The sequence below is a fragment of the Neodiprion pinetum genome, chromosome 4 (genome assembly GCF_021155775.2).
Source record: "Neodiprion pinetum isolate iyNeoPine1 chromosome 4, iyNeoPine1.2, whole genome shotgun sequence".
NCBI lineage: Eukaryota > Metazoa > Arthropoda > Insecta > Hymenoptera > Diprionidae > Neodiprion > Neodiprion pinetum.
Genome location: NC_060235.2, coordinates 17,728,833 through 17,755,954, shown reverse-complemented (window position 1 = coordinate 17,755,954; position 27,122 = coordinate 17,728,833). Strand labels below are relative to the sequence as shown.

Sequence of the window (27,122 nt, the reverse complement as noted above, 5' to 3'; positions counted from 1 at the left end):
AACGTACCCGGGATGTGTTCGGGAACCCGACTGTGACCATGATTTAAAAATTGATACTGTGAGTTATATCAGTGTTCCAATCTATATTGAACGCATCAATACAAGCGTGAATTATCGTTTTTGTCGCTTGGAGATGTGAAGTTTTAGTTGTGTATCGAATCCCGTTAGCATTATGCCTTGATATGTGGTCTAGTGAGAAAAAAGTGTAGGAAAAACAATCCAAGCGTCCATCAACCGACGTGAAGGTATTCTCCGAGGTTTATGGACTCTTTATTCGGTGGTGGTGGTGCGCAAAGGATACGTGTGCGGACAATCGACATTCGAATATATTTGATGCACAGCCATTCGCCGCTATTGGTCGAGTTCGTCGAGTTGTTGCCTCTTTCCACCTCCCCAAGTGGCGCATAGCCCCATTCCGCTGGTGAAAAACCGTTTTTTGCAATATGCCAAGATCTAACAGCTCGGTAATACCTGTGTCTGTGTACGAATTTCTTTGTGATAAGTGCCGCACACGTAAGAGGATTCATTCATACACGTACGCCGTTACGAGGAGACAATTCGGCCTGAATTAGAAAGAAAAATTTGAATCTGTATCCACGATGTAAATGAGGCCTCGTGTTGAGGGTCCGATAGAAAAACTACAGATAGCGATAGAACGAATCGGAATCGGGTGCATAATTTTAGGAGAAAAAAATCATACCATAAAAACAAGAAAGAAAAAAAAGTGCTTGACAAGGAAACAAAACAACACGAAATTCAACGCGAGTGTTGTGTTTGAGAAAATCGAGCGTCGGCCAGCGGTCGCGACTCGAGCGAGCAAACATGACAGCAATGGCGCAGAATTCTGAACTAGGGCTGTTCGTAACGCACGTTGAGACCGACGGACCGCTGCTTAAAATATGGGGTCAGATCGACCGAAACGCGGCCACGTGCGTTGAGCGAATGATTCTTCCACTGAGCGAGAAATTCGCCCAAGGCCTAGCGCTTCCGAATCCCGGCTACCCGCTGACGCCTAACATGATATGCTGTGCTAGGTTCCAGAACGAGGGCTATTACCGAGCAAAAATATGCAACGTGCAGCCCAACGGCAATGTCCTAGTCCATTTCATGGACTATGGAAACTATGAGGTCCTGCCGCCCACAGCTATAAGACTGCTCGATAACATACCGAGCGCTGTGTCTCTGCATGCGCTGCCTCCGCTGGCCCTGGACTTTGTGTTGGCTCACATTCTTCCGATCAATGGAACCTGGGAGAGCGGTACAATAGAGTCAATAAAGCAGACTCTCCGCTACGCCGACCTTAAGGGAATCCTGCACTCAGTTATTGGGTCCCGCAGACTGCTCAAGCTTTTCTACAATAACGAGGACTTCGGCGCGCTGTTGGTGAGCAAAGAATTAGCTGTTTCCGTAACGCTTCAGGACATGTTCGCAGCACATCAGCGAGCAACGCAACCACGCGTCCCTCAGATGCCCAGAGAGTCCGTGGCACCCCCTTTGGGCCATAATTACTCGCCTAGGCCGCAGCACAACATGTACACAGAGTCGTCACCCAGGTCAAATCCTCCTGTTCAGGAGGATTGGAGAAGCCCGCAACACCGAATACCATCCGTGACTGCGCCTCCGCCTGCCTCTGCCCCTGCCCCTGCCCCTGCCCCTGCTCCTGCCCCTACCCCTGAGGCCCTAGTCTTCAAGTCCCGAGTTCTGGATGTAGGTTCCATGCACGACGTTTACGTGTCGTTTGTTGAGGATGGACCAATGAAATTCTCAGTTCAGGTAAAGAGTACAGCACAAATCCTCACACAGCTGATGGCAGATGTGAACAACCATCCTACTGCACCTCTGCAAGAACCGCCATTGCCCGGATCGGTTTGTCTGGGTCGTTATTCGCTGGAGGGAGTTCTCTGCAGGGCGGTGGTAATGTCAGTTATGGAACAGAAGTGCAAGCTTTTCTATGTCGACTTTGGACACACAGAAGTTTTATCTTATTCGGACATTTTCCAACTGCCACCTCAATTCATACAGCCCAAGGTCCTCTCCATCAGATTCACCTTGAGCGGTCTTAAGGAGCTAAACATTACCGATGAAGTCAAGGATTACTTCAAGAAAATTGTCACTGGAAGACCGCTGGTGCTTCATGTTCGGCCGCCAGAAGGACCCCCGCTAATACAGTATGGAGATTTGTACGATGGCGGTGTTAATATCAGAGATGTTTTGAAGAAAACTTTTCCTAGCTCTGCTCCTGTTTTTTATCAAGAAGCTCCTATGCTTAAGCAGGGATTCAAGGACATGATTCATGTCTCTTTCGTCGAATCATACACAAAGTTCTTCGTGCAACTTGACAGCGGCATCAAGTCCCTCACTTCCGTCATGGCGTGTTTGGCTGAATATGCCTCGAAAGCTCCGCCGCTTGATGAAAAAACTCTGCAAGTTGGAAGACCATGTTGTGCTTCTTACGTCGAAGATAAACAATGGTTTGTGCTCATTAAATGCTGATTTCGCGCTTGATTATCAATGGAATTTAATCCCTTGTGAGTAAACGCAAATTTTGTTTGTTGCTTGTTACAGGTATAGGGCACAGATTTTAAATATCAATGGAGAGCAAGCGACCGTGCTTTACGTTGATTATGGAAATCAAGAGACAGTAGCTGTGTCCACGTTACGAAGAATACACGATGATCTGGTTGTTAACTTGAGAGCACAGGCCATCAGCTGTGTACTGAATGGTTTTCAGTCAACACCCTTCAATCAGGAACTTGCTGATCAGTTCGAGTTAATTGTTCTGGAAAAGAAACTCGCAATGGAAGTAATCGACGTACTTCCTAATGGTACTCTTGTAGACTTGTACGATTGTACTGTTGCTCCAATGGCCAGCATCGCTTCTCAAATAAAAGTTTCAAGCCAACCCAGAAGACCAATAAGTTCGCCAAATAATGCGCACACAGCTAATGAGCAGGTCATAAACTTGTCGCCAAATCTGGAATCTAACTATCAAAGGTAACTTTTAAAATGCATTGAATATATTTGCAATTGCGTAAATTTGGGTAAAGATTTTTTAAGACTGTAGACTTTCTATAACTATAATTGCTATGTGTTCACAGTGACGATCGTAACGGCAAATGGGGCAAAAGTGGTAAATCGAACACATGTGGCCAAGAGACGAGAAGCAGCGAATGGGGCAGTAAATCGAGAAAGCCACAATTTGACCAAAACAATCATTACGAACGACCACTGAATAAAATTGTAAAAGATGTCGAGAATGAGCAAAGGCAGAGAGACAGCAATCGACATAATGGAGAAGAACGATTGCACCAAAGCGAAACGAGAAATAACCATTTCAACAGAAATGAACCCGGTGGTGGAAACAGGTTCGATAGAAACGACGATAGTGGGTCACGAAGAGGCAGGGGAGGTAGATTTGGCTCAAGAGATGGAAATCCAAGAGATGACAATAGGTTTGAAAAAAATCTTGGCAAAGATGATAGTTTCAGCGATAGAGATTCTGACACTTCGTCGAGGGGCAGCAGCCGGCGCGGCAGCAAAGGGTCCAGAGGAATTAAAGGAAGGGGAGACAGAGGGTCGCGCAGAAGTGGAGAGAGGAAACCGGCAAGTGGAAAATGGAGCGATGGCGACAGTGATAAAAGTAGTACTAAAAGTAAGTAAAATTGATCTACTGAAATATTATGGGTTCGTAAAGTAAAAAAAAAATGATTTGTTATTTCACCAATTTTTCCACAGGCAATCAGAGTACCGGATTTAGATCAAGGGATAGAAATTCGTCCAACTCGTCTTGGAAGAATCCTAAGGTAAGAATAAAATTTATTAACAAATTGATCTCAAATTTGTGTAGAAAAATGAGGTCCAAGTTGGTAACATTGACGCACAAAATGGTGGGAAATAAGATAACTGTTTTGCAATTTTAGAACAACTCTGAAATGTTACAGTTCAGCTTCCAAAATTTGAGCACATAGTTTTGCTTTATTGTTAGGTTTACAGATTTTTTGAAAATTTTAAAGTTGTAATCTAACAACGTTTTTTTTAAATAAGCACTGGGGTGTCTGTTATTTTGGAATTTTTACGATTAATAATCAGTTTATATAACAGAAAAAAAAATTCCCGTCAAATATGAAAATTTTCAGATAATATTAACACGTGCCGCTAAAATTTTAAATTAAGGTCGGCGGTTGCGCCAACTTCATTTTTAAAAAAATAACTGCGCACGAGCCGTCGCACTATCTTTTACCGGGAGGAGAAACCACGGTGCTAAGAAAATTTTTGGGATAGTAATTCGTATAACATAATGAATGAAAATGATGTTCACGTTACTAACTTCAACCTTATTTTGAAAATATACTTTTATACTGTAGATTTTAATACTACGATACAGTTAGATTTTTCCTTTGACATTTTAAGAATGTGGTATTATTCCTACACAAATAATCAACTGTTAATTTCTCTGCAGGCTAATAAATCAAGCTCCTGGAATTCCATGTCTCCAACTTCACCTGTCAAAGATACGCCCAGAGGGCAGAAGCTCAAAATCCCACCCCCAAATATAACTGTAGGTGCTGCAAAAGATGTGGAAATAATCTACACGAACAGTCCAACGGATTTTTACGTCCAGTTGTGTCCCGACAATGTGGAACTTGATACAGTTATGGAGAAAATAGCCCAAACGTACAATGATGGTGGGAAAATTGTCAGGCGTTCGGATTTACAGAAAGGACTATGTTGCGTGGCTCAATATTCTAGCGATTCTAAATGGTACCGAGCTGTTGTTCAGACAAACAAAGCAGACAGTGCTAGCGTCCATTTCATAGATTATGGCAACGCAGAGACAGTCGTAAATGACAAAATCAAGGAGATTCAACCAGATCTTGCAAAATTATCCGCACAGGCGGTGCACTGCAAGTTGTTCGGTGCAACGAAAACAACGTGGTCAGACGAAGAAATTGACACCTTTGCTCAATCTACGGAAGGAATTCCGTTGGAAGCCGAGTTTATTTTGCAGTCTAACGAAGTTTACGAAGTACTGCTCAAATACACCGGAGACAATGGCTTAGAACCGAAATACGTGAACCAACAATTCTGTGGTAATCTAGACTTGCAGCAGGCCAAAAAAGACGCTAGGAACATAACTCGAAACGACAGAAGAAAGCCAGCTCGTGTTACGCCGCAATACATTCCAGCAGGTCAAAAGTGGAACGATGAATCCTTCGCTTCAGGGTATCAAGTCGATGTTGTCGTCACTTGGTTCGTTAATCCGAACAATTTTTACTGTCAGATTCTTAGCAAGCAGTCGGAGTTTAGGAACATGATGAACGAGATACAGGATGCTTATGTCGATCAACAGCCCATCAAGAGTACCCTGCAGGTGCTACTGTTTTTCTTTGTTTTTTTTTAATACTCATGATGATTGAGTTTTGTTTGAACATTTGTCAGCGATAGAAAAAAAATTGTTTTGAATCTTTTACAGGTCGGGGCACCGGTGATAGCATTCTTCTCTGATGACGGAGCTCTGTACCGAGCAGAGATAAAAGAACTGAATAAACTGCGTGGTCACATAGTGCAATACATTGATTTTGGAAATTGTGCAATGGTCGATCCATGCAAAATATATCCGGTAGAACAGAGGTTCGCCAAACTTCCCAAGCAAGCTATGCACTGCACACTTAGCAATATCCTACCGGCGACTGGAATCGACTGGTCTAAGGCAAACAAGCACGAAATCGACAAATATTTCGACGCAGATAAATTCAAGTGTACATTCCATGGAACCAAGGATGGCAAATACTTGATATCCCTGAATAACAGGGGAAAGGACATTGCCGAATCGATGATCACCATAGGTCTTGCTATCAATTCCAATCATGTCACTGAAAAATCAGCCATCAATAATGGTGAGAGACATACTTACCTTTCAATCGTATTTATTTATTTATTTATTCAATGTAAATGGGGCAGACCCCCAATAATAAGCTGGTGGACATCCAACCATTCATTCAAACCAGGCTGCTTAGGTAGTCGTTAATTTACAATTGCAATTACAATACAATCTTTGAAAAAAAAGTGTTGTAATACTTTAACCTGCTGAAAATGAACTTATTTGCAGTTACATTGGCTGAACAGTGCAAACCTATTCCTGGTGTAGAAAAAGAAGATCCGGCACTGTGGAGTGGACAAACGATTCGAACGAAGGTTTGCAACATTCAAGGAGCTGCAAAGTTTTACATTCAACTCCCGCCATTGATTGAGTCGCAACAAGCAGTAGACAACCTCATGGTATGTGATACTGTATTGAATATTAAAGGAAGTAAAATGAGTTTAAAATGAAAAATAGTGTAACGCAGTAGATGTAAATTTCAGATTGATATTAATAGCTAACTCATAAATTACAGAGTTCTACAAATGCTGGCCATCTGGCGGAGTGCTATCTTAACGTGACTCCTACACCACAGATTGATGAAAAGCTGAAAAAGTCTATTGAAGGAAAAGAATTGATCGTTTGCATAAACAGCGTAAATAACCAAAGGTAAAGAGATTGTAAAAGAGTCTATACATTTGCTAATAATATGTAGGTACTTTCTCTGTTAGAATTTCTCCTTTCAATCTTATAACCGAATTTAACTCTTTGTTCCTGTAGATTCGCAGTGCAGTTGTACGACTTATTAGGCCAAAAGATCAAGATACTCGAGACAGACACAGACGACAGCATTGGCCCTATATGTCCATTAGCAGTTTTCGCATCAACACAGAAAGTGTGGGTAACGCACATCGACAACGCCGAAAGTATATGGCTGCAGAGATCAACCGATTTGGACAAAATTGCCGAGGTGTTGAGCTCGTTGTACGAATATTACTCAGTCTCTGGTACGCAACTCGTTCCTGAAGTTGGGAAATTGTGCGCAGCCGAATCTGAGGACAAGAACTGGTACAGAGCGATGGTAGAAAGTGTAAAAGACACCAACGTTGTCGTTAGATTTATCGACTACGGAAATTGCGAAGAAGTCCCATGCAGTGGAATAAGAAACCTTGAGCCACAATTTTATGTGCCACATCAAATGGCCATTAAAGTATCTCTGATTGTGAATCTAAAAGGAAGTGAAGAAGAGCAAAAAACGCTGCTTCATCAACATTTTGACGACAAGGAGTTCACGGCGAATTTTTACAACATGGGAAAAAAATGGATCGTCGAACTCACCGAGAATGACAAGAAGATGAGCCAAATTCTGTCTGAACAAGGAATAGTCGTGGAATTTAAGAAAACCGAACCCGAGCAACAAGAGATACCGGAAATGATCGTTGGCAACAAGTACAAAGTCTTTTTGTCACACTCGGATTCACCAGCACAATTTTGGCTCCAAAGAAACGAGGAAATTGAAGCGATAAACGTGATGCAGGCGAATCTACAGCTCGCGGCGCCAAATTTTGCACCTATCACTGGCATACCCGAAGAGGGTACTTTGTGTGCGGCTCTCTACTCCGTCGACAGTATGTGGTACAGAGCGGAAGTGTTGGATGCAGATGAAGACATAACAACGGTAAGATTTATAGACTATGGAAACACTGATGTTGTGGATAGCAATTCAAGCAACATTAAAGAGCTACCACAGAACTTAAAGAGCGTTAAAAAGTATGGTCTCAAGTCGAGGCTCGACTTGATTCCAACTGGCTCCGAAGACTGGAGCACAGCGAGTTGCGAAATGTTCGAAACTATGGCCACGTCCACGGATTCTCCTATCACAGCGTTGATCATTGCAGACAGTGTGCCGAGGCGAGTAGAATTGTTTGTTGATGACAAGAGCGTTGGTGACGCCTTGGTGAACGAAGGCCACGCAATCATGGTTCACAATGCTGAGGATCTTATCGACGAGATTATTGACTTGGAACTCGACCCGAGATCCGCGTTTGTAAGCCATGTAAATTCGCCAAGCGAATTTTGGGTCCAGGAAGAGAAGTCAGTGTCGGATCTTGAGACAATGACTGACAGGTTTATCGTTGCTGAAATGTTTCCAAAACTCAAAGACATCGTTGAGGGAAGTTTATGCGTTGCCAAATTTCCTGACGACGAATTGTGGTACAGAGCTCGCGTCAACTCGAACGGTCCGGCCGGTACTCAGGTACTTTACATCGATTATGGAAACTCAGCTGTGTCGACGGAAATTAGAACAATCCCCGAAGACCTGGCAGCTGTTCCACCATTGTCTAGAAAATGCTGCTTGAAGTTGCCATTGGGAGTCAAGGAGTGGTCAGTCAATGCCAGCAACAAATTTGTTGACCTTGCTGCTGATGGAGCGACAATATTTTTACTGGACGTGATAGAAGAGGGCGAAACTTCGGTGGTAAACCTGACTCTAGATGGCACAAATGTGGCCGATCAGTTGATTCAATACTGTGAAGTCCTGCCTGTGATAGATGAACGACTTCCGCCGTTGGGTGAGGAAAATTCACCGAACGTAGTCGTCAGCCACGTTAATTCGCCGTCAGAGTTTTGGACTCAGGCTGAAAGCAGTATCACCGAACTGGAGATTATGGCTAGTCGTCTACTCGATGCGCAGAGCTTATTGCCTCTGAATACTTTTGACAAAGGAACCATTTGCGCTGCCAAATTCCCAGACGATGGCGAATGGTACAGGTCGAAAATATTATCTCACAGTGAAGGAGTCGGCACCACTGTGCTGTACTTTGATTACGGCAATTCTGCCCTGACAACAGAATTGAGGATACTACCAGAAGATGTTGCCAATATCCCGAGCCTGGCCACCAGATGCACTCTTGCATTACCAAGTGACGTTGAGAGCTGGTCTGAAGAGGCTTGCGAAAAGTTCAATGAATTAGTGGCGGACGGTGTCACGATGTTCCAGTTTGAGCTGCTTGATAATAACGATCCGACGCTGATATCCCTGCAATTGGAAGGCAATGATGTTGTAGATATCCTGAAGCCGTTGTGTACCAAAAAAGTTAGCAGTGAAAACAAGGCGATTTCTGATTCTGAAACTGCTAAGGTAATCGAAACCATAGAAAAAGATGAAAGTGAGGTAGAGATTATCAGAACTGAGATTACTCACTCTGAAGAGGCAAAGATAGACAAAACCAGTGAACACGATCAAGACGAGATACAGATTATCGAAACTGTAATTTCTGATTCTGAAACTGCGAACATGATCCAGACCAGTGAAAAAGATCAAAGCAATTTAGAGATTATCGAAACTGTGATTACCGATTCTGAAACTGTAAAAGTGATCCACATCAGTAAAAAAGAAGAGGATGAGGTAGAAATTATCGAAACTCTAGAAAATGGAAATGAAGTGATCAAGGAGGAAAATATTAGTTATAAAATAGAGGCTGATGAAATTCAGATTAATGGTGATACCTGCCAAGATGACATAATTCAGACTGATAAATTAGAAACTGCTGTTATTTCCGACAGTAACGAAGCTAAGGATACTCCGATTAATGGCTCAAAAAATCTCACCGAGATTGAACAGCCTGAGACTGATAAACCCGTTGCGTTAGAAGCAAAAAATAATCAAGCCGATGTTTGCAAAGCTCAGCAACCTTCTGTTTATATTTTCGATATCCCTAAAGCCCCAGCACCTACTCCGATAGATAGGTTAGATGCCTTAAAGATTAAACAAATTACCGATACAAGCACCGTTACTGGTAAGAGCGAAATAGTGGAGGAAGAAGAAAAATCAACCGAAACCTTAACGGCTTGGGCTACAGAAGAAAAAACAGAACTGCCTGAACATGAGTCGAAAGTTAATCCCGAGTTACTGGTACCTAAACTTGAACCCAATTTAGAAGAACCCGAGGCAAATGCCGAAACAGAAGATGCTATCAACGTTATAAAAAGCTCGGCTAATCTAGAAGTAGATCATCCCGAAGCACCTGTTTTACGAAGTAGCATTGTGGAAAGTAGTTCTGAGGTAACCACAACGGAAATCAAAGTAATTGAAGAGGCAGCGATCAATGGCACTGTAGAATATAGTAAGGTGAAAGAAGAATCGAATTATGTTGCCGTCGAGGTATCAGGTGATGAAAGTGTACCTGAAAGGGTAACCAAAGCTGAACCAGTTTCTGCCAAGACAGAGGAACATTCACAACCAACCTACGACGTCTCAAGGGATGGCGAGGTTGTTACACCGAAGAAAACGCCAAAGATTGACAAAATTGTTCCTGGGAGTGTATCAAGGGGATCAATGGAGGACGATATTCCTGTGAGCATGCTCAGCCGACGTCGATCGAGTTGTTCAGATGACAAAATTGTTCCCGGTAGTATCAACAAAGGAAATGACCTGAGCAGAGCCGAATCGTCAGATTCTTTACATCAGGAAATAGTAGATGCTGTTTCGGGTGTAACGAAAGTTGAAGCGAAAGAGGAAACTGCTCCGGTTACACTCGGGAAAACTCAGTTAGAGAACAAAATTGTACCCGGAAGTATATCTAGAGGGGAATCTCCGAGTATCGAACAAAATCGACCAGTAACTCCGAAAACTCCTCACTCTGAGAAGTTGCTGGCTGGTGCTGTGAATTTGCAAGAAAACTTGTCGGATTTCGATGAACAAGATGAAATACTTACCGTCGAAGTAGAGAACAACATTCCTAAGTACAGATTATAGCTTATATCATACTTCCCAGTTACAGACGGAACGAACTTGTATGAAAATAACGAATAATAATAAATATTATATTAATGAAAGGAAAGGTCTGCATATTGTTAAGACATTGCACGATTGAGTTCAATGCACAGCTATTAGCAACGATACTTACTATAAATTTCTGTTCTATTAATTAACATAAGGATAACTGACGATTAATATTTTAAGCAAGAATAATACTGTAGTAAGCCGTGCTAAAGACACCCTATGCAACAGATGCCAAAGATTTCTTGTTGCTGATCCAATAATTTCTTGTTCTTTAATTTCACGTTGAATAAAAATAATATAACAATAAAAATAATACTGTTAACCAAACGGGATGAAGAATTATTGATGTAATTACATTATGTTCGTTTTTATTTCGGAAGTAAGATTTTCGTCGTGATTTTTTCTTATCAAAATACACATTAGTATCGTTTGTTTTTATAAATTTTATATACATCAACATATAAAAAATGTATGTAAAAAAATGATCTTGATAGAAGAGTTGGAAAAAAAACTACATTATCGAAGAAAATTTTATTTTCGAGTGATCGTTTTATGTAAAAAGAATTTGAGAAAGTAAAAAAAAAAAATTTGGCAAAAATTTTAGAGGTGCATACATACGCTTTGAAAATATGTTTCTTTTTTAAGTGTTCACCCTCTTTATTAAGATATGTGTATTAATACAACAGACTTATTTCAGTTATAATTATTACTTTTTAGCTTACAAGTATTCAAAGTTGTTTTCTAGTAATATAATATTTGATTCAAGCGATAATTCTTTTTATATGTACGCAATTGTTAGAATTATGTGTTATCTCTAATATTTTAAGAATATGTAGTGTTGCAATTGGCCCTCAATCAGGTGTAATTAAGCCAATCGTAGCATACTCTAACTTTTAACAGTTGGATTAAAACTTCGTATTTCTTCTTTATCTCTTTGAAACAATTTTTGTTAAATTTAAATACTTTGTGCCTTACCGAAATTTCAAAATGTTGGGTGGTAAATTACGTAGGATAAATTGTGCCAAAAAAATTGTTTTTTTGCACCGTATAGTTTTTTAGAATTTGCTTTGCACAAACTTGAGAGAAAAAACGTTGTTAATAAAATTTGAATTTCTTTTAAACTGGAAATTTTTTTCACAATATTCCATTAAAGACGACAAAAATACATTCTGCTGACGTTCAAGTATACCTTTGATTTATAGAATGCTGGCTCAATATCTTGTGAATGTATATAATGATATAAAGAGGAAAAACAAATGTTCAGAATTAATGTAGTATAGAATCGCATTGACGGTGAAATTTGTGGCTCCGCACAATATACATACAAATATATATAGACACATATTATAAATTCATATCTTTTGACTTTTCTGTGACTGCTGTGGTATATTTACATACTCATTCAGAAGCTGCGGCAGCAGTATTGACATAATGAACTTATGCAAAGAAACCGCTGAATTCTGTCGTATAATGATATGCTAATGTGATATATTAAAAGTTCCTCTGTGTAGTGATGACCAATTATGGCAATACAGTTGTTTGCCATTGCGCAGTTAATTCCGCAGTATCTAATTGTTTTCTTGAAAGACATGCGTTATTCCTTTCTGTTGTTCATTTGGTACTTTTTGTATTATTGTTCTTTTTCTTCATTCTTTAATTTTGTATTTTTCTCTCAATTGCATCGACGCTTCCTTGTTGAGAAATATTTACACTTAACAATGCTATTATCTTTTTATTGTACCCAAGAACACTTTCTCAAAGCAGCGAATGCTTGACTGTATCATATTATATTATATCAACAGACAACGCAGGATATGTTGTGGAAAAAAATTTGTGATCACATGCTATAGATATATATTTTTTTGTTTCCAGTTTGTTTTCTGTGGTAATTGTACATCGAGAAAATAAATTACTAAGGCGTAAAAGAAGGTTTGAAAAATTTAATTGCTTGTCGATTTCGTTGTTTATTAGTAAGAAAAGTAAAAACATATGTATAAATTACCTTAATTCCGGATCACTGGAAAAATGAATCCGATGTTAGATCAGTCAAGATTGTGAAGAATTGTGAGAATTACAGAATAATCTCAAGTACTTCCTATCACGTCACATACTCCATCCTAGTTCACCTTCTATTGCCTCTGTTTTTTCATGAGTTCCTTTTTTCTTCTCACTGGAAGGAAAAATACGCTGTTTATTAGGGTGCCCTGGTCGATTTCGACTTCAACGTATATATTTGCAAGTATCTAAGTTCGCGTTACTCATAAGCACAAACTCTGAACAAAAACACTCCCAACACAGTTTCATTTCATTCCAAAATAAAGAAATGGCATGAATTCTACAAAATTATTATTGCAGTTTCATAGAACCAGTGCCTTTTTTTTATTTCCACATCAAATGAAAATGTGTTGGAGTGGTTTTGTTCAGAATCGTGTATAGTATGGAGCTGTTAAACCCTTTTTTGCTTCTGAGATACATGGACTTAGGTATTTGGAGTTATATACGTCAACGTCGAAATCGACTAGGGCACCTCCTTAAATAGTGCCCAGCTTTATAACAAGTGCATCAAAAACTTACCTTTTTTCAAAGCGATATTAACCTGCTTGTCAGCGTCTGCATTGTACTTAGTTTGCCTGTCGTGAGCCAGCAAGTCGCGTGCAAGGGATATTTCATCCTCGAGGTACCATTTCAGTGGGCCTCGACATCTGTTACACTCACCCATCGGGGCCCCAATCAATGTTCTTCGACTCTCTCTGCGAATAGGATAAGGAGGTTTGCCAATATCCTGAATTCGCAGTTTCAAGTCCGGTCCTCCGCCATTTAAAAATATCTTTTCCATTGATGTCTTGAACGGCGGCTGTCTCCTGTCGTACCGAGTGTCCAAGTCTTGATTCTTGACGTCACAGCAGAAGCCAAACGGTTTTTTCAAGCTTACGCCTCTCGGCAATCCTGAACCTGACCGTTTGCTTTGGGTCCGTTTCATTGTGAGTGTTGACTAAATGTTTTTTTCTTCTTCTTATTGGTAAATCTAAAACCCAACGATTGTTAATTTTGAAAAACCAAGAGTACAGGTATTCAAGTTTTTGGGTCGAAAAAAGATGTCGCATACTTCAACTTACGATAATGCACCAATTCACAGTTTAAAAATAAATGCTACACATCAGAAATGAAGTTATTCTAATGTGGTGTTGTTATTATTTTGCAAGAACATGCGTATTGAAAATATAAGTGAAGGAAAAGTAACAAGTTAATGTAACATGCCATATTCAGATTTTTTTTTATTTATTATTTTATTTTGTTCTTATCAATCATCGCTTAAATACAGTTAGAAAATATAGTTAACAATATATTATGTATATATATAAACAGTATGTGTATGTATATAATATAATTTTTTTTAAGAACTTCAAGTTTCATAAATAACCATTCAAGATTTGTAATCACTTTTATACATGCAACAAAAATACTACAAGGCACTGATCACCCAAAACGTCGTTTTTTGGCACCCTAATAAAAGCTAAGCACAACGCAACAATTTATTTACTTGAAAGCAATAACTCTGCTACTAATACCTATTCACCCTACCTCTTTAAAACTTGAGCGAATTTTATTCTTCTATTCAATTTGGTAAATAAGTCGATAAATTTTATCAAACATTCTTTATTCTCCGCATGAAATATTTCTTTGGCAAAAATATAGTCCGATTACAGCTACTTCGATTCATTTATGTCATGTAATTGAAAAATCGAAATTTACATATTCCAACTGTATAATTAGTAACGCACGCTGAAAGCAGCTGCTAATATTCTATATTTGATGGATTATATTTATAATGATTATGTATTCGATTACATAACGTTCAAATCTAAATTATTTACTTCTTTTATCAGACCATATAAATTGGCTGACAAAGATCTTACAGCTTTCTTTTTCTTTCTAAAGAACTGATCGTCCTTAGACGTTTTATCCATATCTGTGTTGAACAGGAAAACATTCATTTCGTTTTTACTGTCTTCCTCAGGTTGCGGTGTAGCTGCCTTTGGAGCATCTTTCCTAAGATTCCTGAACGCCAGGTCATCCGTTATTAGATTTGGTTCGCTTTGAGGCACGTACTTCAACGGAGGACTTTTTACAACCACAGGCGAGGAGCACAAGTAGTTGCTATTGGTGGACGGGGTTGCTGGCCTCAGAGGTATTCCAAACGGCGGCTGAGGCTCGACAACCCTGAGGACATTGTTTGCGTAATGTAAATTTCGATAAACCATATCATCTTTTGTTATATTTGGTTCCTCTTTGGTCAATTTAATCGTATCATCTGGATAATCGGTCTTGTCAAGGATCAGCGCCGATGATGCAAGCAGATAGCTTATCTGCGACAGAGAATTCTGGGTTTCTGACAGTGCCGGCATTCTTTTGGATTGCATTTTTCTGTATGCCATATCGTCGTTAACAACGTGCGGCTCACTGGACTGCTGGGAATACTTTTCTCCCGCTGTACCATCCTCCAAGTTTAGAGACTCGGATGACGAACTGCTCGAGAGATACTTGGCATGCTCAGTAGCTGAGGATTGAGATTGTCCCTTTTGGCTAAACTCTTCGATGCAACGCTCTTCGGCTCTATCCAGCAAATTATCGTCACTGAGACGGAGACTGTCGTACATTTTTTCCAGTTCCGATAATTCCTTGCTGAAATCTTTCGAACTTCGTTTTTTAGCAATCTGTTGATCTTTATCAGTGTCCGACAACAGATTCGTGGAACTGGAATTGTACATCTTTGACAAATCTGTCATTTGTGGTATTTTGGTATTGCTCGCTGTAAGTTTGCTCGTTTCTTTTGGCAGCGACATTATTCTGCTCTGGAAATCTAATCCAGCTTGTCTTGATGTAGGAACAGGCTTTGGCGATACTGGTGGTAAGACTGAATCGATCCACTTGTCTTCAGTACTTGAAATGCTAGTGCCCAATTTACCAGCTTCAGCTTTTGGTTTTCTACCCATTGTTAGCCAAATATGGTTCCTCACTTCGTACTCTTTTAAAGGTTCACTTTGAAACGAATTGGAACGTTTAACCCGGTGAGTAGCTGCTGGTTTATTTAGTTGCATAATCTGAGTTGACTGCTCATGATTGAATATTTTTGGCTCAACATATTGGAGGTAGTCAGGCGGGCGTGGCAATTTATTATTCTTGTAAGCGAGAAAAGCGTCGGTGCCAGGATCGGAACAACGCGTTCTGCTGTAGTTAAAATCCCCGCCGTGAGCTTGATTTTCAGTAAACTCTTTTCGACCAGTCTGCGATCTGGGCCTACGGTAAAGAATTGGAGAATCTGCTCGGGATAAATTATAAATAGGATTATTTAATACTGTGTCATTGTGGTTGAAATAAAACAAGTTAGGGTTGCATTCGTCAAGATTATTTGAAGGGGCAGGAACTTGACTTTCCCATTTTCTCGAGGCCGATTTACCATCTTGAAATCTTGTAGGGGAGCTAATCTTTGCAGTGCAAAATTCATTGTCATAATAATTTTCATCCTTGGACAACCGGCGAAGGTATCTTTCTGTTCTAGCCGAACGACTTCTCCTGTTGTACGCGTCATTCATGTTTAAAGAATTTCTGTTGCCTGCTAATTGCAAGTCAAACGAAGAATTCACAGAGCAGTAATCGTCGTCCGAGCTTTCATTAATCAACATATCTCTTCTCGTTTTAGCCCTTGCTTTTGTTCTACTTTTGCGAGTTTTATGGGTTACATTTATTTGCGCACCGTTACATTCGCGATGTTGAAATTTCTGGAAGTTACAATCCTGAGAGTATAATTTGTGGCGATAATTACCCTCGTGATTCGAATTCGTGGTAAGATTTCTTGAATAATATTCACAGCTGCCAGTAGTGTCTTTGAACTCTGTTAAACCGTTGTTAAAGAAGTTTTGGAACAGTGGATTCTGTATGTATACAATGTCGCCTTGACATTTCTTTCCACGTGGAGGGGTATGCTGCTTTTGCTTCTCAGCATATCTCTCTTCCGTTGAATCAGTCTTAATCCCTGATTTTAAGTGAGGAAAATAATTTCGTGGGCATTTCGTATTGTCCATTAATGCGTATTTCCTGTTTTCTATTTATCAGCGATTATCAAGGCTGTAACAAAGATGAAAAATAAATATCTTGGTACACTTGCAATTCTCTGCGAGTGTGGTAGTAAAAAAAATTATTATAAAAAATGATGTAAACGAATCTGGAATATCCGAAAGTGAGATGGATAAATTGTGTGTGATCGAATTCATGTATAAAAAAAATATGTGTGATTAAAAGGTGGATTTTTTTTGTAAACCTACAATTTTCAAAAGTTGTTCCTGTAATCTTCTCAATGTTAGCTTCTGAAACATTTGTTCCAAAATGCAACTCATAGTTGCCCAATGAATATTTCTCTTTGCAAAAGTTTATGACTTCTTATATCCAGCATGACATCGACTGGGTAATTATACTTCTGGGTACTGTACCTGAAAAATAAGAAAGTATATTGTACATACATATTACTTGGATCATCAATTCGGATACATAGATCTCTGTTCATTTGTTTAGGAGACAAGGAAAAAATTTCCTGTGAGTCAGCTATGTTTGTTGGACTGGACGAAGGATTAATTAGTTATAAGTATGTGAAAAAATCATTCCTCACCTTTCTAATTCGTCAGTTTTTTTTTTTTTTTTTTTGTCAACCAGCTTGCGAGGAAACTTATCAGTAGATACGGGATCTCAAGTTATGATATTCCATCCGATAGCGAGGCTAGATAACGTCTGAATCACTAGATAAGAGCTAACCATGGTTGAATCTAAAAATAAGCAAGCGACTCGTCCTCGTCTGTGAATTTAATAAATAAGGCAATTAACCCGTGGGAAGAAGACCTCCTAGGGACTGTCACTTTGACATTGAACAAAAACTTCGGAGAGAATGGAGTCTTCTGAAGCGGGGAAGAGCTCGACCGAATAGCAAGTTTTGAAAGCGCTGATAGCGATAATTATTTTGTCGGAAGACTGCCACGACCTTTTGACTTGCCTGAGACAATCGGGCATTAAAGCGAATCGCGAAAACAGGGCCAACAGGTGCGATTGAAAGTGTACAGCGTTGTGCAATATTCCATTTGACAGATAGGAGTCGAAAATTCCCTAGGACCACGTGGGTGGTCACATGGTTCTATCTCGAAATCGACGCCAGCGCCGATCTTGAGTCGCGGAGAAGACGGGTGGCGCGAAATAAACAAGAAAGGAGAGAGATATAAGCGACCGTAGACTTCGAAACTCGACCGTTCATCTATACCGGTTCAAGTTCATAGGTTGGAAAAGTGAGAAGATTTATTATTCATCCGCGATTTTAATCAGCGCGTAGCAGAGGCAGCACTACGCGTAGATTACGGACGCAGCGTAGATACTTTTGCATGAATAGATCATCGGGCGAGGTTGCGTTCCTAGAAGAGAAGCACAAGTTACGTCAAAACTAACAACCCTGAGGAGCTACTGAATCTGAGCTGGAAGTTAGTAACGATTCCGTCAGACGCGGGGAGGGAAAGTCCGCCGTTGAATCCGAGGCAAATTTGTGTGCATGCGTGCGTTGCGGGGTGTGTGATGATTCGCAGTGAAACGGAAGTGTGTGAGTGTCGCGATAAGGAGTATTTTTGTTGGCTGCGGGCGTGATTTAGCCAAAGGCCCAAAAACCCAATCCCGCATAATCGGTTAATCAAGTCTCGAAGTGTAATTAGACCTCCAAACTGCCAGCGTCGTTCGTCGAAGGTTTGTTTTTCTGAACAGTGAAAGTTCTGGTCTGCATTGGTCTACATTTGACTCGTGTTTATCGAAACGAACTGCTCTGCCTCCGAACGGCGGCGATGCTGCTGCTGCTGCTGCTACCTGGTTAAAACCGAACCAGGAAAAAGCGTCAGGACCGTGCTCGACAAACAGCGTCGTCCGCCTTGTTATGATCGACTAGCTGCTTTTTATGGATCGTCGTGCATATTTTGCCAATAATGGCGATCGAAATTCCAAGCGCATATGTTGTTGTCGCCACGATCGTTCCGTCGAGGAGTTAAATGATACATAAACCGATCCATTTTCTACGTGCGTATTTTCGGCGAGAAGGTGCGTAAAGGAAAAATAAGACAGTTGACTTATTTGGAATATATTTATTTTCCTCTATTCAATCAGAGTCGTAGTTGGAGAATATTATTTCAATTCTCTTTTACTTCTTGATTTTATCAACCCACTTTTCTTTCGTCATTCCGTATATCGTAAAACCTTAAACGACCGTTAATATTTTTCCATCACTCATTTGAAGGATGATCGCTTTGTTATTATTGTCGAAGATACGTAGAATGGTGACAATAGCCAACACAGTCTTGTTTATCTGAACCATCATTGCCGATCACCGTTTGGAAAAATAACTATTCCTGCTGAAGAAAAATCAAGATACACTTATTTACTTCGGTAGCAGGCTGTACAAATAACCAAAGAGAAGGACAAAACCACCTGAATCTAGCAAGAAAAAAATACTTCCAAGAAATTTGTACCCGAGTGTGTTGATTTAAGATAAACAGACGAGACGTGAGTACGCTTTAAGGTCTAATATTTGCCACCTGAAAGTTGACGTGTCGTCTTCCACGAACCCAAGAATTGTCGATTTGAAAAGAAACGGGAGCTTTTTCATTTAACCTTGACAAATAAAGAGCCAGGAATTCTGAATTGTGGCTTATGGAATCAAAAAACGACAGACTACCGGCTTCGCCGAGGGTGAAAGCCTTGTAGAAATTGAAATGCCTAGTCTTAGATCACTCGTCGTACGACGAGCTCCTCAGATAGAGATGGGAGCAGCGACAAGTTCCGTGACGTCGATAACCCCGCTGAAAAATGTACCCGATCAAAAGAAGGTTGACAAGTCCGATAAGTTCTCTGGTATCAGGCTCGCCCTCCTCGGCAAAGAGTCGAGTTCCCTGAGTCTGGCTCCTGTCGAAAAGCCGCTTCTTCCTGGCGGCGCAAACACACCTCTACTCAGACCTGAAAGCTGTGCAAGCCTTGAGGCCAAAGGTAGCTGGGTAAATCTCGGCCCCGGAGTTTTACGTAAGTGCGAAACTACCGTAGGTCTCAGCACCCTCGCCCTTGAAGGCCGCCCTGTAAACCGCAGCAGAGTTTGCTCACGATGCTCTAGCCTGCTTTCCCTTGCTTCGAGTTCACGGTATAGCCTCGCCGCCGGCAACTTCGTTCCTGCTTCATCGCAGTCTATCGCTGCTGGAAAACTCCGTTGCAAGCTATGTCTCGCCGATGTTCCGACAACAGATACGACTAGGATCGAAAGCTGTGGCTGTGCGTACTGCAAAGATGTGAGTTTGCTTTTGATCTACTAATTTTTTTTTATCGTTTTTCTATCAATCTTTATGAAATTCTCAAGGAATAGCTCTGCTTACTCAGGTCTTGAGCTAATTAACAAACAATATGCAATTTATATGCTGTATCAGTAACAATAACTCTTGCACTAGCTGGCTTGGCGACCGTTAGTACAACTTTTTCAGTTCTGCATTTAATTTTTGCAAATTCAGACTGGTTTTTATATTTAAACGAAGTTTTGAACATTCCCTTTGCAATAATGTTGCTTAAGAATATACAATGTAAAGTAAATCAGGGAATCTTTTTGCAGATTTTTTTTTTCAATCTGATATGATAACGCCTTGAAGTAGAAAGATTCATGTGAAATTTATTCAAGTTTACAAATAAGAAGCAGTTTTCTTAATATTGTAAATCAATTCATAAATTCGATTCCATGAATTAATTCATTAATTCGATTCCATGAATTAATTCATTATGGTAATTACAAACCTATTTTTCTTGAAGGAATCGAACGTGTTTCCTTTTCTTCTATTTTTTTTTTATACGTTTCTTGATTACTCATGATTAAAGTTGAAGTCAATAACACATTACTTTAACTAAATAGGGGTTCTAATGTAATTTTGTTCTGCTGATGTATTTTGATTGAAAAATTGAACCCTAATCTCTCTGAATCAGTGTTGTAAAAGGTACTTCAAAACTAGTACCTAGGTACAGGCGCAGGTACTATTTAAGAAATGTACCTATATAAGAAATGCCAGATAGATATATATATATATCTGGTGCATAATGATGGTCACTAATCCATCCCTTCCCTTGCCCGCACAAGTCTCCTGTAGACTTCTAGGGATATACTCTACTAGGTATGGCAGGAAATGCCTGTGATTTGTATATAGATAATTAGGTACTTTATTTACATTGAGTGCATGGATAGGATAAAAGAGCAGATTTTATTCAAAACCGCAGGAAAACAGGGACACATGAAACTTTCTGGTAAAAAAAATACCCATATCAACTGTATTTTTTACTACAAATGTAGTCTCCCTCGTTTTTAGAGTAAATTCTGCGTTCTACAAAGCATATTTTACCGAAAAAACTGAGGTGTTCTTTCTGGCAGTTTACACTTATACGGTACTAGACTTGTATGACTTATACGAAATATTAGTTATCAAATTGATTATATTAAAGAAAAGTAAACATTTAAAAATGTCACAGATAATGTATTTTACAGTACAGTTAATATCTGCCCTCCGACACTGAATGCATGCTCTTGCGACATTTTTACGTAACTAAAGTACCTTAGGTTGTACCTATAAATAGGTACAGTTAATCCTAAAATGTATAGGTACAGGTATAGGTACTGAAAAATGTATTTGGATACAAAAAAAAGTACTTGTATTGAGGTACTTCACAAGACTGGTCTTATTTTAACTGGTTTCATAATTATCATTTTTTACAAGTGGTAAGAGCCAGTTCTGAGGATGTGTTAAAAAAAATGAACCAACTAGTCTATTCAGGGAATTTTGATTCACTGCAAATTAATTATTCTCTTTCCATAACGATTCTCTTGGCATTGTGAAATACCTAAATAGATACAAAATTTAATAGAGGAAACTCTCGGATTGAAATAATTTTAGAATGTTCATAAACCACATAGAATAAGTTTCCTGAAATAAATAACGATTTTCTTTTTTCCACCTACAGTGCATGCAGTCATATGCCGAATTTGAGATCAACGAAGGTGCCTACGAGATAAGTTGTCCAGACGCACAATGCGAACGTGGAGGAATTCTCTCGCTGCTGGAGATCAAAGATCTAGTAACGCCCGAGCTGCTGGAAAAGCATCATAGGTTTCGACTTAATAGGGGTAAAAATATAGTACAACAAAAAAAATTTTAAATCTGCTTGCTGTCTTTCGTCAAACTTGATACTAACTCGCACTATAAATCTTGCAGATGTTTCCGTGGACAAGGGGCGAGCCTGGTGTCCGAGTCCAGGGTGCGAAACGGTGTGTTCTATTGGTAACGAAGATGGCGGTGCAGTTCTACTGGGTCCTGTTCACTGTCCCAGCTGTTCGACCGACTTTTGTTCGCTCTGTCGTGAGCCATGGCACAATGGGCCTTGTCCCGAGGTGCCGCCTGGAATACCGATAGACAACGAGCATATAAAATGCTGCCCAATGTGTTCCGTACCTATCGAAAAAGACGAGGGATGCGCCCAGATGATGTGTAAACGATGCAAGCACGTATTCTGTTGGTACTGCTTAGCCTCGTTGGATGTGAGTATATATTTTCTCATCCTTTGAAGCAGGTTGACATATAATTATGATAAAACGACACATGCTAGACTTGTTTATCTGTCATATTGCGAAGCGCAAAATTCGTCATGGATTATCTAGGTCATACTTCGCGTTCGAGACTATATTTTAAATCCCAAATAAATAAGGCTTCTCAAGCACAGGCTTACAATTCAGCTGCGCTGCTGACAACCGCAATATTTCAAATTGGATTACCTAGTGATGAAAAAATAATATGTCTTGTTAGACACGAAAATGAAACCAGAATGAGAAATCGTTTATACTGTATCATCGGTTTTATATTATTCTAGATGAAATATTTTAATTATTTTCTAATTCTTTTTTTTGTTTTTTTGTAAGTGTGGGAAATGCCATATAATATAAATAAAACAAATTAATAAAATACAATGCTCCGATAAAATATATTTTGCATTCATGTTGCAGGACGACTTCCTTTTGCGCCATTACGACAAAGGGCCGTGTAAAAATAAACTTGGTCATTCACGGGCCTCTGTTATTTGGCATCGGACTCAAGTGATTGGAATATTTGCAGGATTTGGTCTTCTGTTACTCGTAGCATCGCCGTTGCTGTTGTTGGCCGCACCTTGTATAGTGTGTTGCAAGTGTCGCGTGTGCGGTTCGTCACGTCTTGAACAGGAAGAAGGTGTACCAGAAGACACGCCAGCCTGAATTTGTAAACTAAAAATCTTCTCAACTCAAAGCGATTTTTGAATTTGCCCGTCGAACGTTGCAATTCATGCAGGTGAATTAAAAAGAAAAAACTATTACAGTCTTTCATTCTTCTTGGTAACTTAAAGTTTCCAAGATTTTTGAACTTAGTGATCTTTGGAGGTGTAGATCTTGACTTGACTTGACTTTACTTTACTTTACTTTAATTTACTTTAGGTGGGCCACAAAATCAATGCAAAGGGATGTGATTTAAAAAAAAAATTTTTTTTTGTTTAGCAGTAGTTACCTGCTAAGTGTGTGTGTATATAATAATCATACAAGTTTTGAGTGATGACAACGAATATACATATATATCTGAGAAATACTGATATTACTAATGAATGAAGAAGAAAAAAAGCATTGAAAAGAAAAGAAGAAACTGTACTTATACGACGAAAAGTATGTCATGCCATTTACTCTGAATATACAGTCGTTACACTGACGAATGATTGTAGTTATTAGTATTTAAGTACCTAATATATATAGACATATTATCAACTATAAATTGAGACGCTGGTTCAAATGAGGACGTAGTACGAAAATTCCTAGTTTAGATTTTTGTTTTATTCTCTTCAAGTGATTTCTATTCCAGGGCTCAAAAATTATAAGAATAACCTTTATCGTGATAACAGATAAATACTTGGTATGTAAAGTTGCGAATTTCCCGGAATCAAAACTGAGGTATCAGTACAGATAAGGGGATATTGATATAGCTTGACTTTGTGGTGTTTTGTATATCTTATTGGTGACATAACTAGTTCATAAAAATGGGGAAAAAACAAGTTTTTAAACATGTATGCAATGCGCTGTTATAGGGTGAAAGAAGAGTCAAATTACCTAATATCTTTTGAAAAAGAAATACTCCTTGACATGGATTGCTAACGATGTCCTAATTCTAATTTCCGACTTTTTCATTAATGTTATTTGTGTGATTTTTCCCCGTATTTTATGTGCATATTCTACTTAAGGTATTAAGAATTAAATATTTCTGTAATTGACATCTGCGTTGTGGAAAATAGAAAATGATAAATTAAGTTTAGGTTAATTTAAATCATCTTCAAAATTTGCTAAACACTCATCGTGTTTAATGTTTCTATTTTTATGGTGAAAAGGATTTCAAAGATCTTGAATGCTGGCTCATTTTAAAGTGACACATTCCAAGGAACCTAATGGATAATGTATATTTAACACGCATTTCTAGTCAATGAAGTGGATTGCGTGGATCTTGAAAATTGCATTTCACTTTTGCGATGTTACGCCCTCGTCTGATCTAGTCTCTCAATTTCGTTTTTTATTTTTAACGTTCAATTTACGATTCGCTTGACGAACAATCTAGTGAGATGTGAAACATCGAAAATAAAACTGTGACGCAGTTCTTACAATGCAATTTATATTATGTGATCAACGTTTATGTGTAATACTTGTTATGCGAACGAAGTAGAAGAACAGAAACGTGACTGACACAAGTTTAGCATTAGTCGATTGACTGGTAATGTACCTATGTAAAGCATTTTACAGTGGTATCAAGTGAGTGTATCCTACCTAGTTATATCAAACTTTGAAACCGACAAATTTTCATCAACTTGTAGAATAATTCTTCTAAATCGTTGAAACTGTTTACATTAATAAATTCGCATCTTAAAAAGTCTTACGCTTAAGCGTGTTAATCGCGCGCATGCAAAAAGATTGTGCTTTGCAGTATTGTTAATTGGATGGTGGCCACGAGTTGACGAGACCTAGAAATCCCGGAAATGTTAGAGAAGATATTCGGTTTTTGTTTGGTACGTGAAACTGTTTTCGTAACTGCACACGTAATTCGATTGTGGGAATTTACAAAAACATACTGTTTATCAGGTTTGGTAAAATAAAAACTTGATTTTTCGCCAAGAGAAAATTTATCTCATCTTTTGGTTTATTGAATCAGGTTTACATGCGTACAATATAGAAACACTTGTATATATCTGATGCATTATACTTCAATTATGTTGAATCACGTCTTTTGTGCATCCTTGGATTTACAGGGGGATGTATGCTCGAGAGTATTTCTAAACAGATTTTGTGGCCACCATGTGTAAAACTTGACTAATTCGATTTACCGAATGTAACTGACGAAGGCTCTTGGCGTCAATGTTACTAAATCTTAGCACGTCTTGTTTGTAAGAATAAAAACAAAAAAGTGTATATGTATGAATCGTGTGATAATTGTTAGGGGATTTGCGTTCTGTTTAAGTAAAAGGTTTTCATTATTGAGAGGATTAAAAAATAAAAAAAAAAATACACGTAAATCAACTAACAAATAAATAAATCATTTAATTAATAAATAAAGGGCACAAAGGATAAAAATAGGTTTTTATGGGGATATAAAGTAATATGAATGGAGCACAGACTTGTGTACAGACAGATTAATATAAAGAAATTGAATTCTTCATTGTCGTTAATTTTTTTAATTTTTCTCTTTTGTGTTGAGTCATATTTTTATCATCAGCTCAAATTTGTCACATGCATACTATTTCTGTACATACAGTGTAAACTCCAGAAAAATTAAAATATTGCGAAAGCAAAGTACATCCGTGCATACATATGTACCCATGTGTGCACACACGTGGATCAAGGTATTAACTATGTCTCGAATTGTGTTGTATGTGTTCTTGAAATAACTGTGTCAATGGAGTGGCAACTGGTTTGCGAACGGCTAAATAGTACATTAAATAATTTTGTTGACAGAATAATTTCTGATACGTTGGTGCCAATTATTTATGCAAACATTTCTAAATCGTATGTACAAACCACGTGAAAAGAAAAATGCGCTATACGGACTCGTAGAGACAGACAATTATTGGGATGAATTTAAAAAATGTAAACGAATTGAAAGATTTCCATTAGAAAAATGAAAAAATTGACTCCAATCATGTATATTTACTTATTTACTTGTTACCAAATTCATAATTTAATAATGTATAAATTATGATGCATCTTATATACATATTATATGACGTATATATGTAATATATAATATCTTTATATATTTGTTACAATTTGTAAATTTCCTTAGCTATCAACTGATATATTTACTAATAAGATGATGCGGAAAGAGGAACTAGAAAAAAATAGGTACAGTAATATGGGTAAAAGTGGGGCATTCCACGCTAAGAATTACCAAAAATAATCGATTTTCGATTAAATCGATTATTTTTTCGCAATTAATCGAGTATAATTGATTATTTTTCAAACTCGATTACTCGACTGACTCGATTATTTTTCCTCACAATCGGTTATTGTTTTTTACTCCCACGAACGATGCAACACAGCATCAATATATGTGATTAAAGTATCAATTACTATCATTGTCTTACTTACTAAGTACCCATTTCATATAACAGGGTGGCCACCCGTCTGGAAAACCGGGAAAACCGGGAAATGTCAGGGAATTTTGTATGTCAGGGAAAAGTCAGGGAAATGTCAGGGAATTTTTTGGTTGGTCAGGGACTTTTTATAGAACTCACGGATTTCAAAAGCCTTGTCCATAAAATTGAGATGCTATCACCGCATCATTACAATTTTTCTTCTCTTCTTATTGACGATTATAAGCTTAGTTGTTGATTGTCACACGAATTCAGTAGTACGAGCAGACATCGGTTTGATTTATCTACGGCCGTCACTGCGTGTGGAGACGCAAGTTCACCGACGCCTAATAGTCTAGAAAAAACGAAGTCTCAGTTTTTTGGCAATAACTCAAAAAGTAAAAGCGCTAGCGAAAATTTTAAAAAGATTCTTAAAGAGGAGGAAATTTCCAATAAAAAAGTACGAGCACCCGGAATTCTATCTTCAGTATTAGTAATTTTAATTTAACGCTGAACACAGGGCTCTGCGCAACTGTTACGGCATAGACGCGCCGCGTCTAGACAGTACACCGCATAAAATCATTGTTTTGCTGTATTAAATATCAATTTAAAAATTTGGATAAATTGTGGCGTATTCTTAACACTTAAAAGAAAAATGTCCCGTTGGAAAAAAATTTTTAAGTTTATTTTTCAAAGAGTTGCACATTCGTTAATTAGTCATAATTCTTCGAACCTCGATTTTCATTGCAAACAGCA

At 38.6% G+C, this 27,122-nt stretch overlaps 3 protein-coding genes across 4 annotated transcripts; 2 read left to right on the top strand and 1 right to left on the bottom strand.

Moving 5' to 3' along the window:
- Positions 1-31: 31 nt before the first annotated feature.
- On the top strand, positions 32-14,372 carry LOC124217105 (protein tudor). Its single transcript, XM_046622397.2, has 9 exons — positions 32-2,471; positions 2,566-2,994; positions 3,099-3,652; positions 3,736-3,803; positions 4,460-5,371; positions 5,474-5,897; positions 6,110-6,279; positions 6,396-6,529; positions 6,641-14,372. The coding sequence occupies exons 1-9, from the start codon at positions 823-825 to the stop codon at positions 10,617-10,619; spliced, it is 8,319 nt and encodes a 2,772-aa protein (XP_046478353.1). The 5' UTR covers positions 32-822; the 3' UTR covers positions 10,620-14,372.
- On the bottom strand, positions 13,238-17,788 carry LOC124217111 (uncharacterized). 2 transcript variants are annotated; one of them, XM_069135273.1, is made up of 4 exons: positions 17,689-17,788; positions 17,311-17,493; positions 16,970-17,134; positions 13,238-16,772 (listed from the first exon to the last, which is right to left on the bottom strand). In XM_069135273.1, the coding sequence occupies exon 4, from the start codon at positions 16,727-16,729 to the stop codon at positions 14,492-14,494; it is 2,238 nt and encodes a 745-aa protein (XP_068991374.1). In that variant the 5' UTR covers positions 16,730-16,772; positions 16,970-17,134; positions 17,311-17,493; positions 17,689-17,788; the 3' UTR covers positions 13,238-14,491. The 2 variants fall into 2 exon arrangements, with proteins under 2 accessions (XP_068991374.1, XP_046478366.1); XM_046622410.2 differs by having other exon boundaries at positions 13,238-15,966; positions 16,471-16,772; positions 17,311-17,785.
- Positions 17,789-17,926: 138 nt separating this feature from the next.
- On the top strand, positions 17,927-26,363 carry LOC124217120 (E3 ubiquitin-protein ligase RNF144A). The gene is made up of 4 exons (XM_046622424.2): positions 17,927-19,999; positions 21,705-21,867; positions 21,956-22,278; positions 22,741-26,363. The coding sequence occupies exons 1-4, from the start codon at positions 19,436-19,438 to the stop codon at positions 22,984-22,986; spliced, it is 1,296 nt and encodes a 431-aa protein (XP_046478380.1). The 5' UTR covers positions 17,927-19,435; the 3' UTR covers positions 22,987-26,363.
- Positions 26,364-27,122: the final 759 nt, after the last annotated feature.